Source organism: Loxodonta africana, chromosome 7 (assembly GCF_030014295.1).
Source record: "Loxodonta africana isolate mLoxAfr1 chromosome 7, mLoxAfr1.hap2, whole genome shotgun sequence".
NCBI lineage: Eukaryota > Metazoa > Chordata > Mammalia > Proboscidea > Elephantidae > Loxodonta > Loxodonta africana.
Genome location: NC_087348.1, coordinates 1,333,328 through 1,352,661, shown reverse-complemented (window position 1 = coordinate 1,352,661; position 19,334 = coordinate 1,333,328). Strand labels below are relative to the sequence as shown.

At 58.9% G+C, this 19,334-nt stretch overlaps 1 protein-coding gene across 1 annotated transcript in view; it reads right to left on the bottom strand.

Annotated features, from left to right (window-relative positions):
* MUC5B (mucin 5B, oligomeric mucus/gel-forming) overlaps positions 1-19,334 on the bottom strand; it is a 56,855-nt gene that overhangs the window by 11,003 nt on the left and 26,518 nt on the right. Inside the window, exons 36-47 of the mRNA XM_064288935.1 lie at positions 19,174-19,302; positions 18,718-18,862; positions 18,358-18,401; positions 18,041-18,274; positions 9,527-17,031; positions 8,983-9,476; positions 7,819-8,939; positions 4,819-5,042; positions 4,306-4,477; positions 2,734-2,990; positions 1,352-1,541; positions 903-1,043 (exon numbers count right to left, since the gene is read on the bottom strand). Of these exons, the coding sequence (XP_064145005.1) occupies positions 903-1,043; positions 1,352-1,541; positions 2,734-2,990; positions 4,306-4,477; positions 4,819-5,042; positions 7,819-8,939; positions 8,983-9,476; positions 9,527-17,031; positions 18,041-18,274; positions 18,358-18,401; positions 18,718-18,862; positions 19,174-19,302 (10,656 nt within the window). The remainder of the gene's footprint in view (positions 1-902; positions 1,044-1,351; positions 1,542-2,733; positions 2,991-4,305; positions 4,478-4,818; positions 5,043-7,818; positions 8,940-8,982; positions 9,477-9,526; positions 17,032-18,040; positions 18,275-18,357; positions 18,402-18,717; positions 18,863-19,173; positions 19,303-19,334) is intronic.

Sequence of the window (19,334 nt, the reverse complement as noted above, 5' to 3'; positions counted from 1 at the left end):
AGTAGGTGTGGTGGACGCAGTGGCTAGAGTGGACGCAGTAGGTGGGGTGGACGCAGTGGATAGAGAGGGCACACTAGGTGGGGTGGACACACTAGGTGGGGTGGACACAGTAGATAGAGTGGACACAGTAGGTGAGGTGGACGCAGTGGCTAGAGTGGACGCAGTAGGTGAGGTGGACGCAGTGGCTGGAGTGGACGCAGTAGGTGAGGTGGACGCAGTAGGTGGGGTGGATGCAGTGGATAGAGAGGGCACACTGGGTGGGGTGGACACACTAGGTGGGGTGGACACAGTCGATAGAGTGGACGCAGTAGGTGTGGTGGACGCAGTGGCTAGAGTGGACGCAGTAGGTGGGGTGGATGCAGTAGGTGAGGTGGACACAGTAGGTGAGGTGGATGCAGTGGCTAGAGTGGACGCAGTAGGTGTGGTGGACGCAGTGGCTGGAGTGGACGCAGTAGGTGGGGTGGACGCAGTAGGTGAGGTGGACGCAGTAGGTGAGGTGGATGCAGTGGCTGGAGTGGACACAGTAGGTGGGGTGGATGCAGTGGCTGGAGTGGACGCAGTAGGTGAGGTGGACGCAGTAGGTGAGGTGGATGCAGTGGCTGGAGTGGACACAGTAGGTGGGGTGGATGCAGTGGCTGGAGTGGACGCAGTAGGTGAGGTGGACGCAGTAGGTGGGGTGGATGCAGGAGGTAGGGTGGACACAGTGGATAGAGTGGACACAGTAGGTGGGGTGGACACAGTGGATAGAGTGGATGTGGTAGGTGGGGTGGACGCAGTGGGCACAGTAGACACGGTGAATGGGGTGGGTGGGGTTGATGCAGTTGGTTGGGTGGATATGGTCAGTGGGGTGGACACAGCGAGTGTGGTGGAAGGAGTGGACATGGTATGTTGCGGGCTGGTGCTTGAGGGCAGGGTGGTTGGTTCCAGGCAGCCCTCCTTGCTGCCATCGGGGACCAGCCAGTGGTGGGCCATGTCCTTGCAGGTGGGTGCCATGGTGCCATCTGGCCGGCGGCAGTCATCCACCTGTCTGTTGGTGCAGGTGCCTAGGGCAGGAATGGAGGGTCACTGCAGGCCAGGTCAAGAACCCAGGATTCTGCTGTCACTCACCTGTCATCCCCTCCCAATCCAGACTCTCCCCTTGTGGCCTTTCGGCTATAAGAACTCCCACTGACTGAGGCCAAGCAGCAGTTCCAGCCTGGGGCGGGGGGAGGGGGGCGGCCTAAGCTGAGGCTGTGGTCTGCTTCTGCGGCCACATGGAACAGATGAGATCTGTGATGGGTGTGGGTGGGTGGGGCTGGGGAAGGCTTCAGGCCTCAGGCAGGCACGCGTTTGCGGTGTCAGGGCCCCTCACCGCACTGGCCCTCTGTGTTGTGGCTGAATTGGCTGTAAGACAGTCGGGCCTGGAAGAAGTTCCCGTTGAAGGAGATGTAGGCGCCGATGGCAGGGATGTCCACCACCCCCATGGTGCCAGCCACGGTCTCGGAGATGCTCACGCCGTTCTTGCTGAAGCCCTGGCTGACGCGTTCACCTTCAAACAGGATCTGGGGGCGAGTCCGGGAAGAGCCCGTCACTGGCAACCACAGAGCCGCCTCCTCCCAGGCAGCCTGCAGAGCTGCTCCTGAAATGCAGGCCCCCCCAGCACCCCCCTCCCAGGCGCAGTTTCACTAGGCTTGCCCAAGCGCTGTCGACTATGTCAGGATCCACAGAGGTGCCCTCTGCTGTAGGAAGCCCCCTTGGCCTTCCCTGCTCCCACACATCTCCCCACAGGTGGGTGCCATTCTCTCTGCCACACGTGTGACCCCAGACCTGGGGTGCAGCCATGGAGCATAAGTGCAACCTGTGCCCAGGACAGACCCACCTTAAATGGCCTGAGACATTTGTTCCTGAGCCTGCTGAGCTGGGGTGCTGCGGGGGGTGGGGGGTGCTGTGTTGTCGCTGAGCTCCTGGGAGGTGATGTTAGGAACCGTTTGCCAGGTCCCTAACCCCTCACTCTGGGGGAGCCCTGACCGACTGACACAAGGCCCTACACAGCAACCTTAACGGACTTGGGGGTGTTGGGGGAGTCAGTCAGCATGGGTCCCAAGAGCCCCCAGTTGCAATTGGGTTTCCCAGCTGGCTTGTGATGCAGCGGGAGGCCAGGCCTTGCCCTCTCCCTCCCCTCTCTGTAACCTCTCTGCTGCCTGAGCCCATGCTCGGGGGGCTCCACCTCTGTTGCCCCTGGGTCCCCTCCCCAGAGTCTGCCCATTGGTCTGGCCCTTCCTGTCCAGTCTCCTCTGCCCCTTCGCCTCTACTGCCTTCATGTCCCTCCCATTCTGGGCCTCCCCCTGCACCTCCTCAAAGGGTTCTGGCCACCCGGAACTCCTCCCTGCCCTGTCTCCACCTCTGCTCTCTGCAGCCCGGCACCACGCTCTCTGCCTGGTCTCCTTCTGGGCCTCTGCCCTCCAGCCCTCCAGCCCTGGTCCTCCAGCCAGCTGGCTAACCCACGGCCTGATCCAGCCATTCTCTTCCAAGACCCTACGGGAAAGCCCAGCTCTTCCAGCACTTTCCAGCTGGCATCCCACCTCCTCTGCTGCCTGTGAGGCAGCTGGGCCTCCTGCTGCTCACCCTCCCCTTGCCTCCCTGTTCTTTCCCTTTGAAGGTGCACATGCCTGTGTCCTCTCAGCGTCCACACCAGGGACCGCAGGGCCTGCAGGTTGCTGAGGCCAAGGACGGGGCAGGGAGAATGGGACCCACCAGGCTGTGCATCTCCCCGCCACGTTCGGTGACGGTGAGGACGATCTCCATGGACAGGTAGTAGATGAGGAGGGCACGGGTGCAGCGGGTAGCACCCACGGCAGCGGCCGCACAATACTGGTAGTCAATCAGGATGCTTAGGTTCCCGTGGTGGGGGCGGATCTCCCGCAGGAGCACGTAGGTGCAGTTGCCCAGGAAAGAAAAGGTGGTGCCATCAAAGGTGGAGTAGTGGGAGCCACCCCAGCCAGTGCAGATGCCTGCGGGACAGAGCACAGCGAGGCTCTTAGAGGCATCGTCCTCACCACCTTCCTGGCTCCTGTCACCCAGCACCACCGCTGAAAGTTGGCACCTCAGAAAGCCCCTCGACTTCATGGGCCTCATCAACAAAAGGGGTGAATGGTGCCCCCAAAAGACATGTCCACCCAGAACTTGTGGATGGGACCTTATTTGGGAATGGGGTCTTTGCAGGCATCATTAAGGTGAGGTGTGTAATTACGGTGAGGTATAATTCTTGAAATGAAGGGGAAACAATGTATCTTGAACTGAGTTTTAAGATTGGTGTCACTAATCTATATTTTTATCAGATATCTAGTTCTGATTTCTAAAAGTTAAAGATTCACTAATAATCCTAGTAACAGGTAATTTATTAACTTATTAAATACACATTAAGTATTTTAGTGGGCTGAATGATAGCCCCCAAAGATGTCAGTTCCTAATTCTTGGAAACTGTGAATGTGACCTGATCAGCAAGACCATTCCCACTGTGAAGGTTGCACCAGGACTCCTGGAAATTCCCCCTCCCCCACGCCAGGGCTCCCTGCCTCCACCCCCAACACCACCTGCTCTCAGATATTCCTGGTTGTCACAGGGCATTTTTAGGGCAGAGAACTACTGTACATGACACTGTTGTGGTAGACACATGGTTTTATGCTTTGTCAAAGCCCACAGGACTTTAGTTTGTGACAACGTATCCACATTGGTTCATCAGCTGTAACAAATGTATGACACCGATGCAAGATGTCAATAATAGGAGACACTGTGCCCAGGACAGAGATAGTGGGAACTCTCTATCTTTCTGCACTGTTTTTCTATAAACCTGAAACTGCTTTAAAAACTGAAGCCTATTGAGAAAAAAATACCTGGTTGTCCTTTCAAACAAGTCTGCCAGGCAGAGGGGTCAGCCAGGCGGGCCTTGTCCCTTCTTGAGGTCATCTATTTCTAGCCCTGGTCACAGTTCCTCAGGTATTAGGACTTGTGTACCCAGTTGCCTGCAGCCCTGGGCACCCTAGGGTGCTACTTCCTGTAGTGCTCTGCCAGCCCCAAGCCTGACCTGCGCCACCACAGCCCAGCCTAAGGTCAGAGGTTCTAAGGAGCCCTTGGTGCCAGCCCCGCCCAGGCCCTGCCCAGGCCCTGCCCAGGCCCCACCCATACCCGGCTCTGGCCCTGCCTCATCCCAGGCCCCACCCCAGCTGGTCCCTATGGATTTAGCCCCGTCCCTATTTTTTCTATGCCAGCCCCGCCCCATCCAGGCCCCGTCCATCCATGACTCCACCCCTGGACCCTGCCACTCACATTCGCACTCATAGTGGTAGTCGCAGGGGTAGCTCTGGTTCACCACTTTGACTGGCTGGTGCTGGTTTGCACAGGTGATGTTGGCCACGGGCTTCGGCTCCAGCAGGATGATGTGGTTGTCACCCTCGCACCTGGCCACGGTGCAGTCTGGCAGGGTCCAGGTCTCGTTCACCTGGTGACAGAGAACGGCTCACGTGACCCACCCCGCCGAGGCCTGCCTATCCTTCATCTCCCACTGCCCAGCACCTGCCTGCAGACGCAGGTCCACAATGGAGACTTGGCACCAGGGGAGGGACCAGCTTTTAGCCATCCAACTCCTGGACCCTGAGTGCCTTCCCCTCAAGACAGAGGGCCAGCCGGGGTGGATGGTGATGTGTCATGACCTTGCCCCACCAGGGCCCTCAGCAGGTCCAGGCAAGGGCTGTGCCCCGGACAACCATCCCAGCGGCTCAGACCCAGGCCCAGACCCAGTGCACCACAGGAGGAGGCAGAGGGAGAGCACAGGGGCAGCACCTGTCGCGGAGGGGTGGTGTGGTTGCACCCTGGAGCAGGGGAGGGTTGGGGCGTGGTGACGGGGGTAGAGGATGGTGCCATGGAGGAGGAGGAGGCAGGCGGAGAGGTAGTGGAACAGGAGCCCTGGAAGCGGTTGATGTCACACTGCTGATTGCAGATGGCATAGAAGTGGCAGCCAGCCCCATCAGTTTTATTGTACACAATGTCCCCTGGGGAGGAGAAAAGCCACAGGAAGATTTAACAAATGGTGCTGAAACAATTGGATATCCACCTGCCAAAACGTGCACATAGACACAAACCTCACACCTCTCATAAAAATTAACTCAGAATGGATCTGAGATCTAAATGTAAGACATGGAACTATACAACTTCTAGAAGCTGACACAGGAGAAAATCCAGGTGATCCAGGGTTTGGACATGACTTCTTAGACACACACCAAAACCTAGATCCATAAAAGAAAAAAGTGGTGATGTGGCCTTCCTTAAAATAAAAAAAACTTCTCTGCAAAAAGCATCATTAAGACAATAAAAAGACAAGCCGCAGACTAGGAGAAAATATTTGCAAAACACATCTCTGATAAAGAATTTTTATGCAAGATATAAGAAGAACTTCTAAAACTAAAGAATAAGAAAACAAACAACACAATTTGAAAATGGGCAGAAGACCTGAACAGACACCTAACCAAAGAAGACATACGGTGGCAAATACGCACACGAAAAGATGCTGAACACTGTATGTCATTAGGGAATTGCAAATTAAAACAACAATGATATACTACTACAACCTATTTGTTATTGTTGTTCTTGTTGTTAGGTGCTGTGATGTCAATTTTTGACTCAGTCACTCCAAGTGACAGAGTAGAACTGCCCCAGAGGGTTTCCTAGGTTGTAATTTTTATGGGAGCAGATCACCAGGCTTTCTCCTGGGAAGCCACTGTGTGGGCTCAAACTGCCGATCTTTTGGTTAGCAGCCGAGTGCTTAACCACTGTGCCACCAGGGCTCCTTACACACCTATCAGAAAGGCTAAAATTCAAAACACTGAGCACACCAGCTGCTGGGGAAGATGTGGAGCTGCAGGAGCTCTCAGTCATTGCTGGTGGGAGTGCAGGATGGAGCTGCAGGAGCTCTCAGTCATTGCTGGTGGGAGTGCAGGATGGAGCTGCAGGAGCTCTCAGTCATTGCTGGTGGGAGTGCAGGATGGAGCTGCAGGAGCTCTCAGTCATTGCTGGTGGGAGTGCAGAATGGCAGAGCCACTTTGGAAGGCAGTCTGGGAGACTCTTACAAAAGCTAAACACGGTCTTACCATTTGATGCAGCAATCGTGCTCCTAGGTATTTACGCAAACGAGGTGGAAACTCATGTCCACATAAAAACCTGCTCACGAATGTTTGTAGCAGCCTTATTCATAATCATCAAAAATTGGAAGCAACCAAGAGGTCCTTCGACAGTTAACAGATAAACAAACTGTGGTACATCCATTTTTCAGTGATGAAAAAAAAAGAGCACTCAACCCAGGGAAAGATAGGGAGGAACCCTAAAAGCATACTGCTAAGTGAAAGAAGCCAGTCTGAAAAAAGCTACATGCTGAATGATTTCAACTATATGACATTCTGGAAAAGGCAAAATTTAGGAGTCTTGGCGATGTGGATGGTTAAGCACTCGGCTGCTAACCTAAAGGTTAGCCGTTTGAACCCACCAGTGGCTCTTCGGGAGAAAGATGTGGCAATCTGCTTCTGTAAAGATTCCAGAAAAAAAAAAATGCTGTCAAGTCGATTCTGACTCATAGTAACCCTATAGGACGAGTAGAACTGCCCCCATAGGATTTCCAAGGGTGTCCTCTTAAATGAAACAGACTGCCACATTTTTCTCTCATGGAGCGGCTGGTGGATTAGAACCGCTGACCTTTCGGTTAGCAGCCATACATCCTTGAAAACCCTATGGGGCAGTTCTACTCTACCCTATAGGATCTCTGTGAGTTGGAATTGACTAGACGGCATCGAATTAAATGGGTTTATAGAGATAGTGAATAGATCAGTGATTATGAGAGGGAGGGAGAAAGGAGAGAGGAATGGGTAGGTGGAGCCCAGAGCATTTTTAGGGCAGTGAAACTACTCTGTAAGAGCCTGTAATGGTGGACACATGACATCATGCATTTGTCAAGACTCACAGGACTGTGCAACACAGAGTGAACCTCATGTAAACCATGGACTTTAGGCAGTAACAGTGTATCAACAGCGGCTCATCAATTGTAACAAATGTATCATGCCAGTGCAAGCTGTCAATAATAGAGAAAATTGTGCAGGCGGAAGGGGATATATAGGAATTCTGTACTTTCTGCACAATTATTCTGTAAACTTACCACTGCTCAGGAGTCCTTGTGGTGTAGTGGTGAAGAGCTCAGCTGCTAACCAAAAGGTCAGCAGTTTGAATCCACCATCTGCTCCTTAGAAACCCTATGGAGCAGTTATACTCTGTCCTGTAGGGTCACTGAGTCAGAATCAACTCAACAGCAATTTTTTTTTTTTTTTTTTAACCATTACTCTAAGCTCTGCTGCTGTAAGCTCTGAAAAGTCAGCGATTAGAACCCACCAGCCACTCTGTGGGAGAAAGACGTGGCAGTTGGCTTCCATAAAGATTTACAGCCTTGGAAACTCTAAGGGGCAGTTGTACTCTGTCCTGTAGGGTCACTGTAAGAGTTGGCTTGATGGCAATCAGTTTGCTTTTCTCTAAAAAAAATTTTTAATCAGATGCGGACAAGGAAACCACACCCAGACTGACAGAGAGGTCAGAGGTCCAGGGCCAGTGCCAGGGAGGAGTCAGGACCAGGGAGCAGCGAGGAGACAACAGGAAGCCATGGAGGACCGCAGGGTGCCCACAGTCCTGGGACTGCAGTGAGGCCAATGGAGGGGAGCCCCAGACTCAGGGAACAGCCGTTTCCCACATGCGCAGATCCAGGTGGAGCTCCTGCCTGGGAAGGTGAGGGGGGCTTCCAGTACTCACCTGGGGAAAAGAGAGTGCCGAACGCATGGCAATAACAGCGAATGGTGGAGGTCAAGCTGGGCGAGGAAGTGGGCCTGAATGTGGTGAGGACAGGACTAGATGAAGTGGACACGCTGAATGTGGGCAGGCTGCCGGGGAGGCCCGAAGGTGTTTGAGAGCTCTGAGTGCCCGGCAGTGATGTTGGTGGTGCCACAGTGCTGGTGGCCACTGGTGTGGGTGGTGAAGCAGCTGACCTGGTGTTGGCAGTCCCAGATGTCAGGGGTGGCGGGGTGGTCCTGGTGCTGGTGGTCCCAGATGTTGGGGGTGGTGGTCTGGTCCTGGTGCTGGTGGCCCCAGATGTTGAGGGTGGTGGAGTGGTCCTGGTGCTGGTGGTCCCAGATGTTGAGGGTGGCGGGGTGGTCCTGCTGGTTCCCACTACAGATGTGCGGGTTGTCCCTGTGGTTGCTGGTGTGGAGAGGCAGTGACCACGGTCCTCACAGCACAGCATGCGAATGTGGTAGTTGTGGCAGTACCTGGGGGTCATGTGCTGCTCCCTGTTCCTGCAGACCAGCCCAAAGGTGACATTGCACTGCACGACCTGGTCCAGGGCCCCCAGGGGTCTGTCTGGCTGCAGCTCGGAGCGGCACTGGATGTCCACCGGTCTCTCACAGAAGGTGATGCCAGCTGCACGCAGGTTGTTGTAGGTCTCGAAGTCCCCCCCGGAGGGCCCGGGTATGGGGTAGCTCTCATCGAACCAGTCCGTCCAGGTGCAGCGAGGCTCACACTTAGTGGTCATTCGTCCTGGGGTCGATGAAGTCAGCGTGGGGATGATGGTCACCAGGGTCGAGGTCAGAGTCACACTGGGAGTTGGTGTGGCTATGGATGTGGCAGTGGTGGGTCCCTGGCTTGTGCTCAGAAGAGTGCTGGTGGTCTCAGGTATGGGGGGTTGTGATGTGGTCCCAGTGCTGGTGACCCCAGGCGTGGGGGATGAAGGTGTGCTCCTTTTGCTGGTGACCCTAGTTGTGAGGGGTGACGTGCTGATCCCAGTGCTGGTGACTCTAGTTTTGGGGGGTTGTGGGGTGGTCCCAGTGCTGGTGACTCCAGGTGTGGAGGATGAAGGTGTGGTCCTGGTGCTGGTGACCCTAGTTGTGAGGGGTGATGTGTTGATTCCAGTGCTGGTGGCACCAGAAGTCGGGGGTCGTGGGGCAGTCCTGGTATTGGTGGTCCCAGAGGTGGGGGGTAGCGGGGTGGTCCTGGTGCTGGTGGTCCCAGATGTGGGGGGTAGCGGGGTGGTCCTGGTGCTGGTGGTCCCAGATGTTGAGGGTGGTGGAGTGGTCCTGGTGCTGGTGGTCCCAGATGTTGAGGGTGGTGGAGTGGTCCTGGTGCTGGTGGTCCCAGATGTTGAGGGTGGTGGAGTGGTCCTGGTGCTGGTGGTCCCAGATGTTGAGGGTGGTGGAGTGGTCCTGGTGCTGGTGGTCCCAGATGTTGAGGGTGGTGGAGTGGTCCTGGTGCTGGTGGTCCCAGATGTTGGGGGTGGTGGTCTGGTTCTGGTGCTGGTGGTCCCAGATGTTGAGGGTGGTGGAGTGGTCCTGGTGCTGGTGGTCCCAGATGTTGGGGGTGGTGGTCTGGTCCTGGTGCTGGTGGTCCCAGATGTTGAGGGTGGTGGAGTGGTCCTGGTGCTGGTGGTCCCAGATGTTGAGGGTGGCGGGGTGGTCCTGCTGGTTCCCACTATAGATGTGCGGGTTGTCCCTGTGGTTGCTGGTGTGGAGAGGCAGTGACCACGGTCCTCACAGCACAGCATGCGAATGTGGTAGTTGTGGCAGTACCTGGGGGTCATGTGCTGCTCCCTGTTCCTGCAGACCAGCCCAAAGGTGACATTGCACTGCACGACCTGGTCCAGGGCCCCCAGGGGTTTGTCTGGCTGCAGCTCGGAGCGGCACTGGATGTCCACGGGTCTCTCACAGAAGGTGATGCCAGCTGCACGCAGGTTGTTGTAGGTCTCGAAGTCCCCCCCGGAGGGCCCGGGTATGGGGTAGCTCTCATCGAACCAGTCTGTCCAGGTGCAGCGAGGCTCACACTTAGTGGTTGTTCGTCCTGGGGTCAATGTAGTTAGTGTGGGGATGATGGTCTGAGTCACATTGGGAGTTGACGTGGCTATGGAAGTGGCAGTGGTGGGTCCCTGGGTTGTACTCAGAAGAGTGCTGGTGGTCTCTGGGGTGCGGGGTTGTGGGGTGGTTCCAGTGCTGGTGACCCTGGTTGTGGGAGTTGGCAGGGTGGTTCCAGTGCTGGTGACCCCAGGCATGGAGGATGAAGGTGTGCTCCTTTTGCTGGTGACCCTAGTTGTAATGGGTGATGTGCTGATTCCAGTGCTGGCGACCCTAGTTGTAGGGGGTTGTGAGGTGGTCGCAGGGCTGGTGACCCTAGTTGTGGAGAGTTGTGAGATGGTCCCAGTGCTGGTGACTCTAGCTGTGAGGGGTGACGTGCTGATCCCAGTGCTGGTGGCCAGTGGTGTGGGAGATGAAGGTGTGCTCCTGGTTCTGGTGGTGCTAGGAATGGAGAGTAGTGTGGTGGCCATGGTTGTCCTAGATGTTGGGGTTGGCGAGGTGGTCCTGGTGCTGGTGGTCCCAGATGTTGGGGGTGGCGGTGTGGTCCTGGTGCTGGTGGTCCCAGATGTTGGGGTTCGCGAGGTGGTCCTGGTGCTGGTGGCCCCAGATGTTGAGGGTGGTGGAGTGGTCCTGGTGCTGGTGGTCCCAGATGTTGAGGGTGGCGGGGTGGTCCTGCTGGTTCCCACTACAGATGTGCGGGTTGTCCCTGTGGTTGCTGGTGTGGAGAGGCAGTGACCACGGTCCTCACAGCACAGCATGCGAATGTGGTAGTTGTGGCAGTACCTGGGGGTCATGTGCTGCTCCCTGTTCCTGCAGACCAGCCCAAAGGTGACATTGCACTGCACGACCTGGTCCAGGGCCCCCAGGGGTCTGTCTGGCTGCAGCTCGGAGCGGCACTGGATGTCCACAGGTCTCTCACAGAAGGTGATGCCAGCTGCACGCAGGTTGTTGTAGGTCTCGAAGTCCCCCCCGGAGGGCCCGGGTATGGGGTAGCTCTCATCGAACCAGTCTGTCCAAGTACAGCTGGGCTCACAGCCTGTGACGGGTGGTGTGGCTGAGGTGCTGGTGAAGGTGCCTGGTGTCGGGGGGCTAGAGATGATGGTGGTCTCCAAAGTGGGCATAGATCCCTGGGTTGTGCCAATTGGTGTGGTGGTCAGGGCAGGTGTGGCGGGCACACTGGGTGAGGGTAACCTGGTGGCAGTTGTGGGGGTCTCAGCCATGGCTGTGGTGGTCTCAGGGGTGGGCTTATATGTGGTCAGGACAGTGATCCACTCAGTGGTGCCAGGCGAGATGGGTCGAGTCTGTGTGGTGGCTGAAGTTGAGGGTCCTATGGTTAGGGTGGTGGTCGATGTGGTTGTGGGGGTGGTGACCTCCGTTGTAGCTGTCGAGGTTGGGATGGGGGCTGCTGTGGTGGAGGTGCGGGTGTGGACAGGGGTCTCTGTGGTGGCGGGGGAGGCCGTGATAGGGGTGGGTGTGGTGGTGGACCTGGGGCCTGCTGTGGTGACGGTGGACGTGTGGCCCACTGTGGTGATGGTGGACATGGGGCCTGTTGTGGTGGACGTGGGGCCTGCTGTGGGGACGGTGGACCTGGGGCCCACTGTGGTGGGAGTGGTGGTGGGGCCCGCTGTGGTCCCACAGTGGCTGTAGTCATTGCAACATTGCACACGCACGTGGTAGTTGAGGCAGGTCTGGCCCTCTGTCTGCCTGTGGTTCCGGCAAATGAGCCCAAATTCCACATTGCACAGCACCGACTGACCCAGCACCTCCATCGGCACGCCTGGGTACAGCACGGCCTCACACTCAATGGCCACAGGCTCCTCACACAGCTGCCCTCCTGTGTCCTTGATATGGTAGTAGGTCTCGATGTCGCCCCCGTAGCGGCCTGGCTGGGGCTGGTCACTGTCCAGCCAGTCTGTCCAGTAGCAAGTGCGCTGGCACCTGGTGGGGGCTGAGGTGGGGCCGGTGCTGGGGGTCAAGGGGCTGGTGGAGGGCAAGGGCAGGGCCGTAGTGCTGGGGGGTGACGAGGACCCAGGAACTCGGCTGGTCACTGTGGGAGACATGGTGGTGGTATGCGGGGTGGTCTGGCAGTGACTGTCACAGCAGAGGACACGGACATGGTAATTGTGGCAGATTTGGAACCTGCTGCTCTGGTCTCGGTTAAGGCACACCAGCCCGACGGTCAGGTCACACTGCACCACCTGTCCCAATTTGGACAGTGGAACTTGAGGCTGGGACTCAGAGCGGCACTGGATGTCCACGGGTCTCTCACAGAAGGTGATGCCAGCTGCACGCAGGTTGTCGTAGGTCTCAAAGTCCCCCCCGGAGGGCCCGGGTATGGGGTAGCTCTCATCGAACCAGTCTGTCCAGGTGCAGCGAGGCTCACACTTAGTGGTTGTTCGTCCTGGGGTCAATGTAGTTAGCGTGGGGGTGATGGTCTGAGTCATACTGGGAGTTGACGTGGCTATGGAAGTGGCAGTGGTGGGTTCCTGGGTTGTACTCAGAAGAGTGCTGGTGGTCTCTGGGGTGCGGGGTTGTGGGGTGGTTCCAGTGCTGGTGACCCTGGTTGTGGGAGTTGGCAGGGTGGTTCCAGTGCTGGTGACCCCAGGCATGGAGGATGAAGGTGTGCTCCTTTTGCTGGTGACCCTAGTTGTAATGGGTGATGTGCTGATCCCAGTGCTGGTGACCCTAGTTGTAGGGCGTTGTGAGGTGGTCGCAAGGCTGGTAACCCTAGCTGTGAGGGGTGACGTGCTGATTCCAGTGCTGGCGACCCTAGTTGTAGGGGGTTGTGAGGTCGTCGCAGGGCTGGTGACCCTAGTTGTGGAGAGTTGTGAGGTGGTCCCAGTGCTGGTGACCCTAGCTGTGAGGGGTGACGTGCTGATTCCAGTGCTGGTGACCCTAGTTGTAGGGGGTTGTGAGGTGGTCGCAGGGCTGGTGACCCTAGTTGTGGAGAGTTGTGAGATGGTCCCAGTGCTGGTGACTCTAGCTGTGAGGGGTGACGTGCTGATCCCAGTGCTGGTGGCCAGTGGTGTGGGAGATGAAGGTGTGCTCCTGGTTCTGGTGGTGCTAGGAATGGAGAGTAGTGTGGTGGCCATGGTTGTCCTAGATGTTGGGGTTGGTGAGGTGGTCCTGGTGCTGGTGATCCCAGATGTTGGGGGTGGCGGTGTGGTCCTGGTGCTGGTGGTCCCAGATGTTGGGGTTCGCGAGGTGGTCCTGGTGCTGGTGGCCCCAGATGTTGAGGGTGGTGGAGTGGTCCTGGTGCTGGTGGTCCCAGATGTTGAGGGTGGCGGGGTGGTCCTGCTGGTTCCCACTACAGATGTGCGGGTTGTCCCTGTGGTTGCTGGTGTGGAGAGGCAGTGACCACGGTCCTCACAGCACAGCATGCGAATGTGGTAGTTGTGGCAGTACCTGGGGGTCATGTGCTGCTCCCTGTTCCTGCAGACCAGCCCAAAGGTGACATTGCACTGCACGACCTGGTCCAGGGCCCCCAGGGGTCTGTCTGGCTGCAGCTCGGAGCGGCACTGGATGTCCACAGGTCTCTCACAGAAGGTGATGCCAGCTGCACGCAGGTTGTTGTAGGTCTCGAAGTCCCCCCCGGAGGGCCCGGGTATGGGGTAGCTCTCATCGAACCAGTCTGTCCAAGTACAGCTGGGCTCACAGCCTGTGACGGGTGGTGTGGCTGAGGTGCTGGTGAAGGTGCCTGGTGTCGGGGGGCTAGAGATGATGGTGGTCTCCAAAGTGGGCATAGATCCCTGGGTTGTGCCAATTGGTGTGGTGGTCAGGGCAGGTGTGGCGGGCACACTGGGTGAGGGTAACCTGGTGGCAGTTGTGGGGGTCTCAGCCATGGCTGTGGTGGTCTCAGGGGTGGGCTTATATGTGGTCAGGACAGTGATCCACTCAGTGGTGCCAGGCGAGATGGGTCGAGTCTGTGTGGTGGCTGAAGTTGAGGGTCCTATGGTTAGGGTGGTGGTCGATGTGGTTGTGGGGGTGGCGACCTCCGTTGTAGCTGTTGAGGTTGGGATGGGGGCTGCTGTGGTGGAGGTGCGGGTGTGGACAGGGGTCTCTGTGGTGGCGGGGGAGGCCGTGATAGGGGTGGGTGTGGTGGTGGACCTGGGGCCTGCTGTGGTGACGGTGGACGTGTGGCCCACTGTGGTGATGGTGGACATGGGGCCTGTTGTGGTGGACGTGGGGCCTGCTGTGGGGACGGTGGACCTGGGGCCCACTGTGGTGGGAGTGGTGGTGGGGCCCGCTGTGGTCCCACAGTGGCTGTAGTCATTGCAACATTGCACACGCACGTGGTAGTTGAGGCAGGTCTGGCCCTCTGTCTGCCTGTGGTTCCGGCAAATGAGCCCAAATTCCACATTGCACAGCACCGACTGACCCAGCACCTCCATCGGCACGCCTGGGTACAGCACGGCCTCACACTCAATGGCCACAGGCTCCTCACACAGCTGCCCTCCTGTGTCCTTGATGTGGTAGTAGGTCTCGATGTCGCCCCCGTAGCGGCCTGGCTGGGGCTGGTCACTGTCCAGCCAGTCTGTCCAGTAGCAAGTGCGCTGGCACCTGGTGGGGGCTGAGGTGGGGCCGGTGCTGGGGGTCAAGGGGCTGGTGGAGGGCAAGGGCAGGGCCGTAGTGCTGGGGGGTGACGAGGACCCAGGAACTCGGCTGGTCACTGTGGGAGACATGGTGGTGGTATGCGGGGTGGTCTGGCAGTGACTGTCACAGCAGAGGACACGGACATGGTAATTGTGGCAGATTTGGAACCTGCTGCTCTGGTCTCGGTTAAGGCACACCAGCCCGACGGTCAGGTCACACTGCACCACCTGCCCCAATTTGGACAGTGGAACTTGAGGCTGGGACTCAGAGCGGCACTGGATGTCCACGGGTCTCTCACAGAAGGTGATGCCAGCTGCACGCAGGTTGTCGTAGGTCTCAAAGTCCCCCCCGGAGGGCCCGGGTATGGGGTAGCTCTCATCGAACCAGTCTGTCCAGGTACAGCTGGGCTCACAGCCTGTGACGGGTGGTGTGGGTGAGGTGCTGGTGAAGGTGCCTGGTGTCGGGGGGCTAGAGACGATGGTGGTCTCCAAAGTGGGCATAGATCCCTGGGTCGTGCCAATTGGTGTGGTGGTCAGGGCAGACGTGGAGGGTGCACTGGGTGAGGCTGACCTGGCAGTGGTTGTGGTGGTCTCAGCAGTGGTTGTGAGGGTCTCAGTGGTGGGTTGAGAAGTTGTCAGGACTGTGACCCACTCAGTGGTGCCAGGTGAGGTCAGATGAGTGTTTGTGGTGGCTGAGGTTGAAGGTTCTGGGACCTTTGATGAGCTAAAGGGCTTGGTGGTGGTGGTGCTGGATGTGGGGATGGGGGTGGTCTCAGGGGCTGCCGTCGTGGAGGAGGATGTGGGGGTGAAAGCGGGAGTGGACATGGGCCCTGCCGTTTTTGAGGTGGATGTGGGGGTGGATGTGGGCCTCTCGGTCATGGAGGTGGATGTAATGGTAAGTGCGGGGGTGGACGTGGGCCCCTCCGTGCCCCTGCAGTGCTGGTAGTCATCACAGCAGAGCACACGCACGTTGTAGTTGAAGCACATGTTGAAGGGGCCCTGCTGGTCCTTGTTCCTGCAGACCAGCCCCTCCTGCAGGCTGCAGCGCAGTACTTGCCCGATCTGGTCCAGGCTCACCTCAGGGTAGTTCTCCGCGCGGCACTCAATCTGCTCAGGCGCGTTGCACATCTTTCCCCCAGCCGCCCGGATATTGTCGAATGTCTCCATGTCGCCCCCAGAAACCCCCGAGGTGGGGAAGTCCACATCAAACCACTCGGTCCACTCGCACCTGGGCTGGCAGCGGGTGGGCCCCTGGCCCGTGGTGGCTGTCGTCGTGGTTAGCTGTGATGCCTTTGAGCTGGTGCTTTGGGCCCCTGGCGATGTTCCTGCTGATGGGAGCTCAGTGAGGCTTGTTCTTGCTGTCGATACTGGCGTGGACACCTGGGATGTCCCCCAAGTGCTGATGCTCCCTGTGGTAGCATGCAGGGTGGTATGAGTTGGAGGGACCAACGTGGAGCCTTTTGGACTGGTAAGTGTAGGGGACCCTGGGGGAGACGTGGGAGCCTCTGTGCCTGTGCCTCCGGTGGTGGATGTGGTGAGCGTGTTGGTGGAGCTGGGCTGAAAAGTTGGCCCTGTTGAGGGGAATGGTGCTGTGGTGGTGCCAGCTAGGGGGGTCTGGGTGGGTGGTATGGTGGTGTGTCCCCCACAGTGGCTGCAGCACAGAACACGGATCCTGTAGTTGTAGCACATCTGGAAAGGTCCTTTCTGCTCATTGTTTCTGCAGACCAGGCCAAAGCTGGCATCGCAGTGGACCCTCTGGCCCACCTGCTGGAGAGTACTGTTAGGGAGGTTCTCAGCCTGGCACTCTATGTCCTGTGGTTGCTCACATATGTCCCCTCCCGCTCTGCGGATCTTATCGTAGGACTCGATGTCACCCCCAGCCTCCTCTGACTTGGGGTAGTCCACATCAAACCACTCTGTCCACTGGCACCTGAGCTGACAGGTGGTGGCACCTGGAGACTTGGAGCTTGTGAGCGATTGGGTTAAGGTTATCATGGCTGAGGTCGATTGAGTTTGCAAGGTCAGTGTTCTGGTGGGATTGGAGTTTGGGGTCGATTGCAGGGTGGTTTCTCTTGTGGAGATGATCTGGGTCGGGGTGGGCAAGGACATGGGGGAAAATGTTTCTGCCCTGGGGGTGGGCACAGGGGTTTCTGTGGTGGCTCCAGGCTGGGTGGTGACACTGGGGAACGGCCGGGGGCTGGTGCGCAGGGTTGTGGAGGGGCTGCAGGGCTCAAGTGCACAGCACAGGACCCGCAGCTGGTAGTTGTGGCAGAGAGGGGGGCTCTGCTCCTGGTTGAGACACGTCAGTCCCCTGGCGCGATCACAGTCCACCCTCTGGCCCAGTTTCTCCAGGGGCATGTCAGGGAAGGGCTCTGCCCTGCACTGGATGTCCGCCGGTCCTTCACACACCTGGTACCCCCTCTGCCTCAGGTTCACAAATGTCTCAAAGTCGCCTCCTCCCATCCCAGGCTCCGGACGGCTGCCATCGTACCAGTTGGACCAGCTGCAAACCTCCAGCACACACACGGTGGGAGCCACTGAGGGCGTGGGCACTGAACCTGGGGGGAGCATCAGGGGGAGGGGGCATCAGGGAAAGACCGTCAGAGGGAGGGAGGGTCAGGAGGAAAACCGGTGTCAGGTGGAGGGAGTGTCAGGGGGAGGACTAGTGTCAGGGGGAGGGGGTATTAGGGGGAGGTGGCATCAGGTAAAGGACAGGCATCAGAGGGAGGGAGTCAGGTGGAGGGGGGCATTAGGGAGATGGGAAAGTCAGGGGAAGGGGGGCGTCAGGGGGAGAGGGGTCAGGAGGAAGGGGGAATTAGGGGGAGGGGCGTCAGAGGAGGAGGAGTCAGGAAGAGGGGGACATCAGGGGAAGGAGTGTTCAGGTGGAAAGGAATGTCAGGGGAAGGCGGTGTCAGGAGGAAAGGGACATCAGGGAGAGGACCAGGGTCAGGCAGAGGGGTCAGCGCGGGGGGGCATTGGGGGGCGTCAGGCGGAGAAGGCGTTGGGGGAGGAGGGGTCAGGGGGAGGGAGTATTAGGGTAGAAGCGGGCATGGAGGAGGGGCCAGAGGAAGAGAGGGGCCTTCTTCACCCCTGATGGTGAGCCTGGCCCTGGTCGGGGTGACAGAATGCCCTCTGGCACCAGGGTTGGCTCCTGTACCTCGGGGATCCAGAGGGGATCCCTATGCCGGGCCCCAGGCTGGGTGAGGGCCATTCCTGGTCGGAGGGATGGCCCTGTGGCTGGAGCTCAAGGCAGGCCCTCCTACAGATGGGGCGAGGTCTGGGAGGGCTCATTGTCTCTCTTTGGGGGCGGCCGCTGTCAATCACCCGGAGATGCAGCGGGAACAGTTGGGGCTGTAGACACCCGGCAGGGGCCGCGGCGCAGATGGTCTGGACAGACCCGGGCTGCCCTGGCAGCCGGCACAGATAGCCGAGTGCTCAGCTGAGTTTCTCCCGGTCACCCAGACACAGCGAGAGATGAGGAGGGGACCACCCCGCTCTGAGCCTGGGTTCGGGCGTCAGAATCACCCGTGGCCACCCGGGACTCACCTGCTGTGGACTCCGGCGCCGCCGTGGTGAAGGGGAACGGCTTGGTGGGAGGCCCCGCCGTGGTGGTGAAGGCGAACGGCGTGGTGGGAGGGGTTCCGGAACATTCCACGACCTTGCGGTGTATGGTCCCGTTGTCCCCGCAGATGGCGACCAGGCAGGCGCCCAGCCCGTCGGTGGTGTTGTAGATCACGTCCTGGTAGCCGTACGTCCTGCCCTCGTAGGTGCACGTGCAGGCTGCGGGCAGGCAGGTGACGGCTCACCCCAGTCCTCTAGGCCCCCTACACCTCCAGCCCCCAGAGAAGCCTGGCCCTCCTTACCCTCGAGGCTGTGGTCGCACTGGATGCCGTGGGTGGTGCAGGTACTGGGGGGGAGGGAGGAGAGCTGTGGGGCCGGTGCGCAGCCCCGCCCTCACCCCTTCCCGTCTTGCAGCCCCGCCCCTGCCCACAGCCCCGCCTCCTGCCCTGAAGCCCCGCCCCACCCATGCTGTAGCCCCACCCCATCCTGCAGCCCCGCCCCTGCCCACAGCCCCGCCTCCTGCCCTGAAGCCCCGCCCCACCCATGCTGTAGCCCCACCCCGTCCTGCAGCCCCTCCCCTGTCCACAGCCCAGCCTCCTGCCCTGAAGCCCCGCCCCGCCCCGCCCCATCCCGTGCGTCGCCCGGTCCCGCAGTCCCCTCACCAGCTCTGGCAGTTCTGAGCGGTGGCCACCTTCGAGCTGACCTCGTAGTAGTTTCCTTCCTCGTCGTAGCAGCCACACTGGGCCACGCACTTCATCTGGTCCTCACTGAAGAACGGCTTGCTGGGCGGACACTTGGGATAGCAGCCTGGAGCCATCGCGGAAGGGAGGCTCACTCAGGACCCTTTAGCCCTTGCAGGTCAGGGGTGGGTGCTGCCCCCACCAGCCTGCAGGCTCTGTTTTCCCCTGTCCTGGGGTGGAGGACAGGAGCAGCAAGGACTCTTTCGGGCACTGCCCTGAGCAGATAGAACGGGGCAGCTGAGAGGATGTTTGGATAGACCCGGGCCGCAGGGCCCCAGTGGTAGGAGCCCCAAGCTGCACCACTGGACACATACCCCGGCGCCTGTGGACTGTCCCCAGCCACCTCTCCTCCGCCCATGGGAGCCATCTGCCCCTCACCTTCCAGGCCAGGCAGGTCAAGGAGGCAGCGCCCACTAGGGTTCCGGCAGGTCCGCATGCAGGGGGCCCCGCACGGCTGGTAATGCCACTCACACTCCCCGCGGGGGTTGTAGTAGTCACAGAACAAGGCTGAACACAGGAACGCAGGCTCAGAGCGTGCC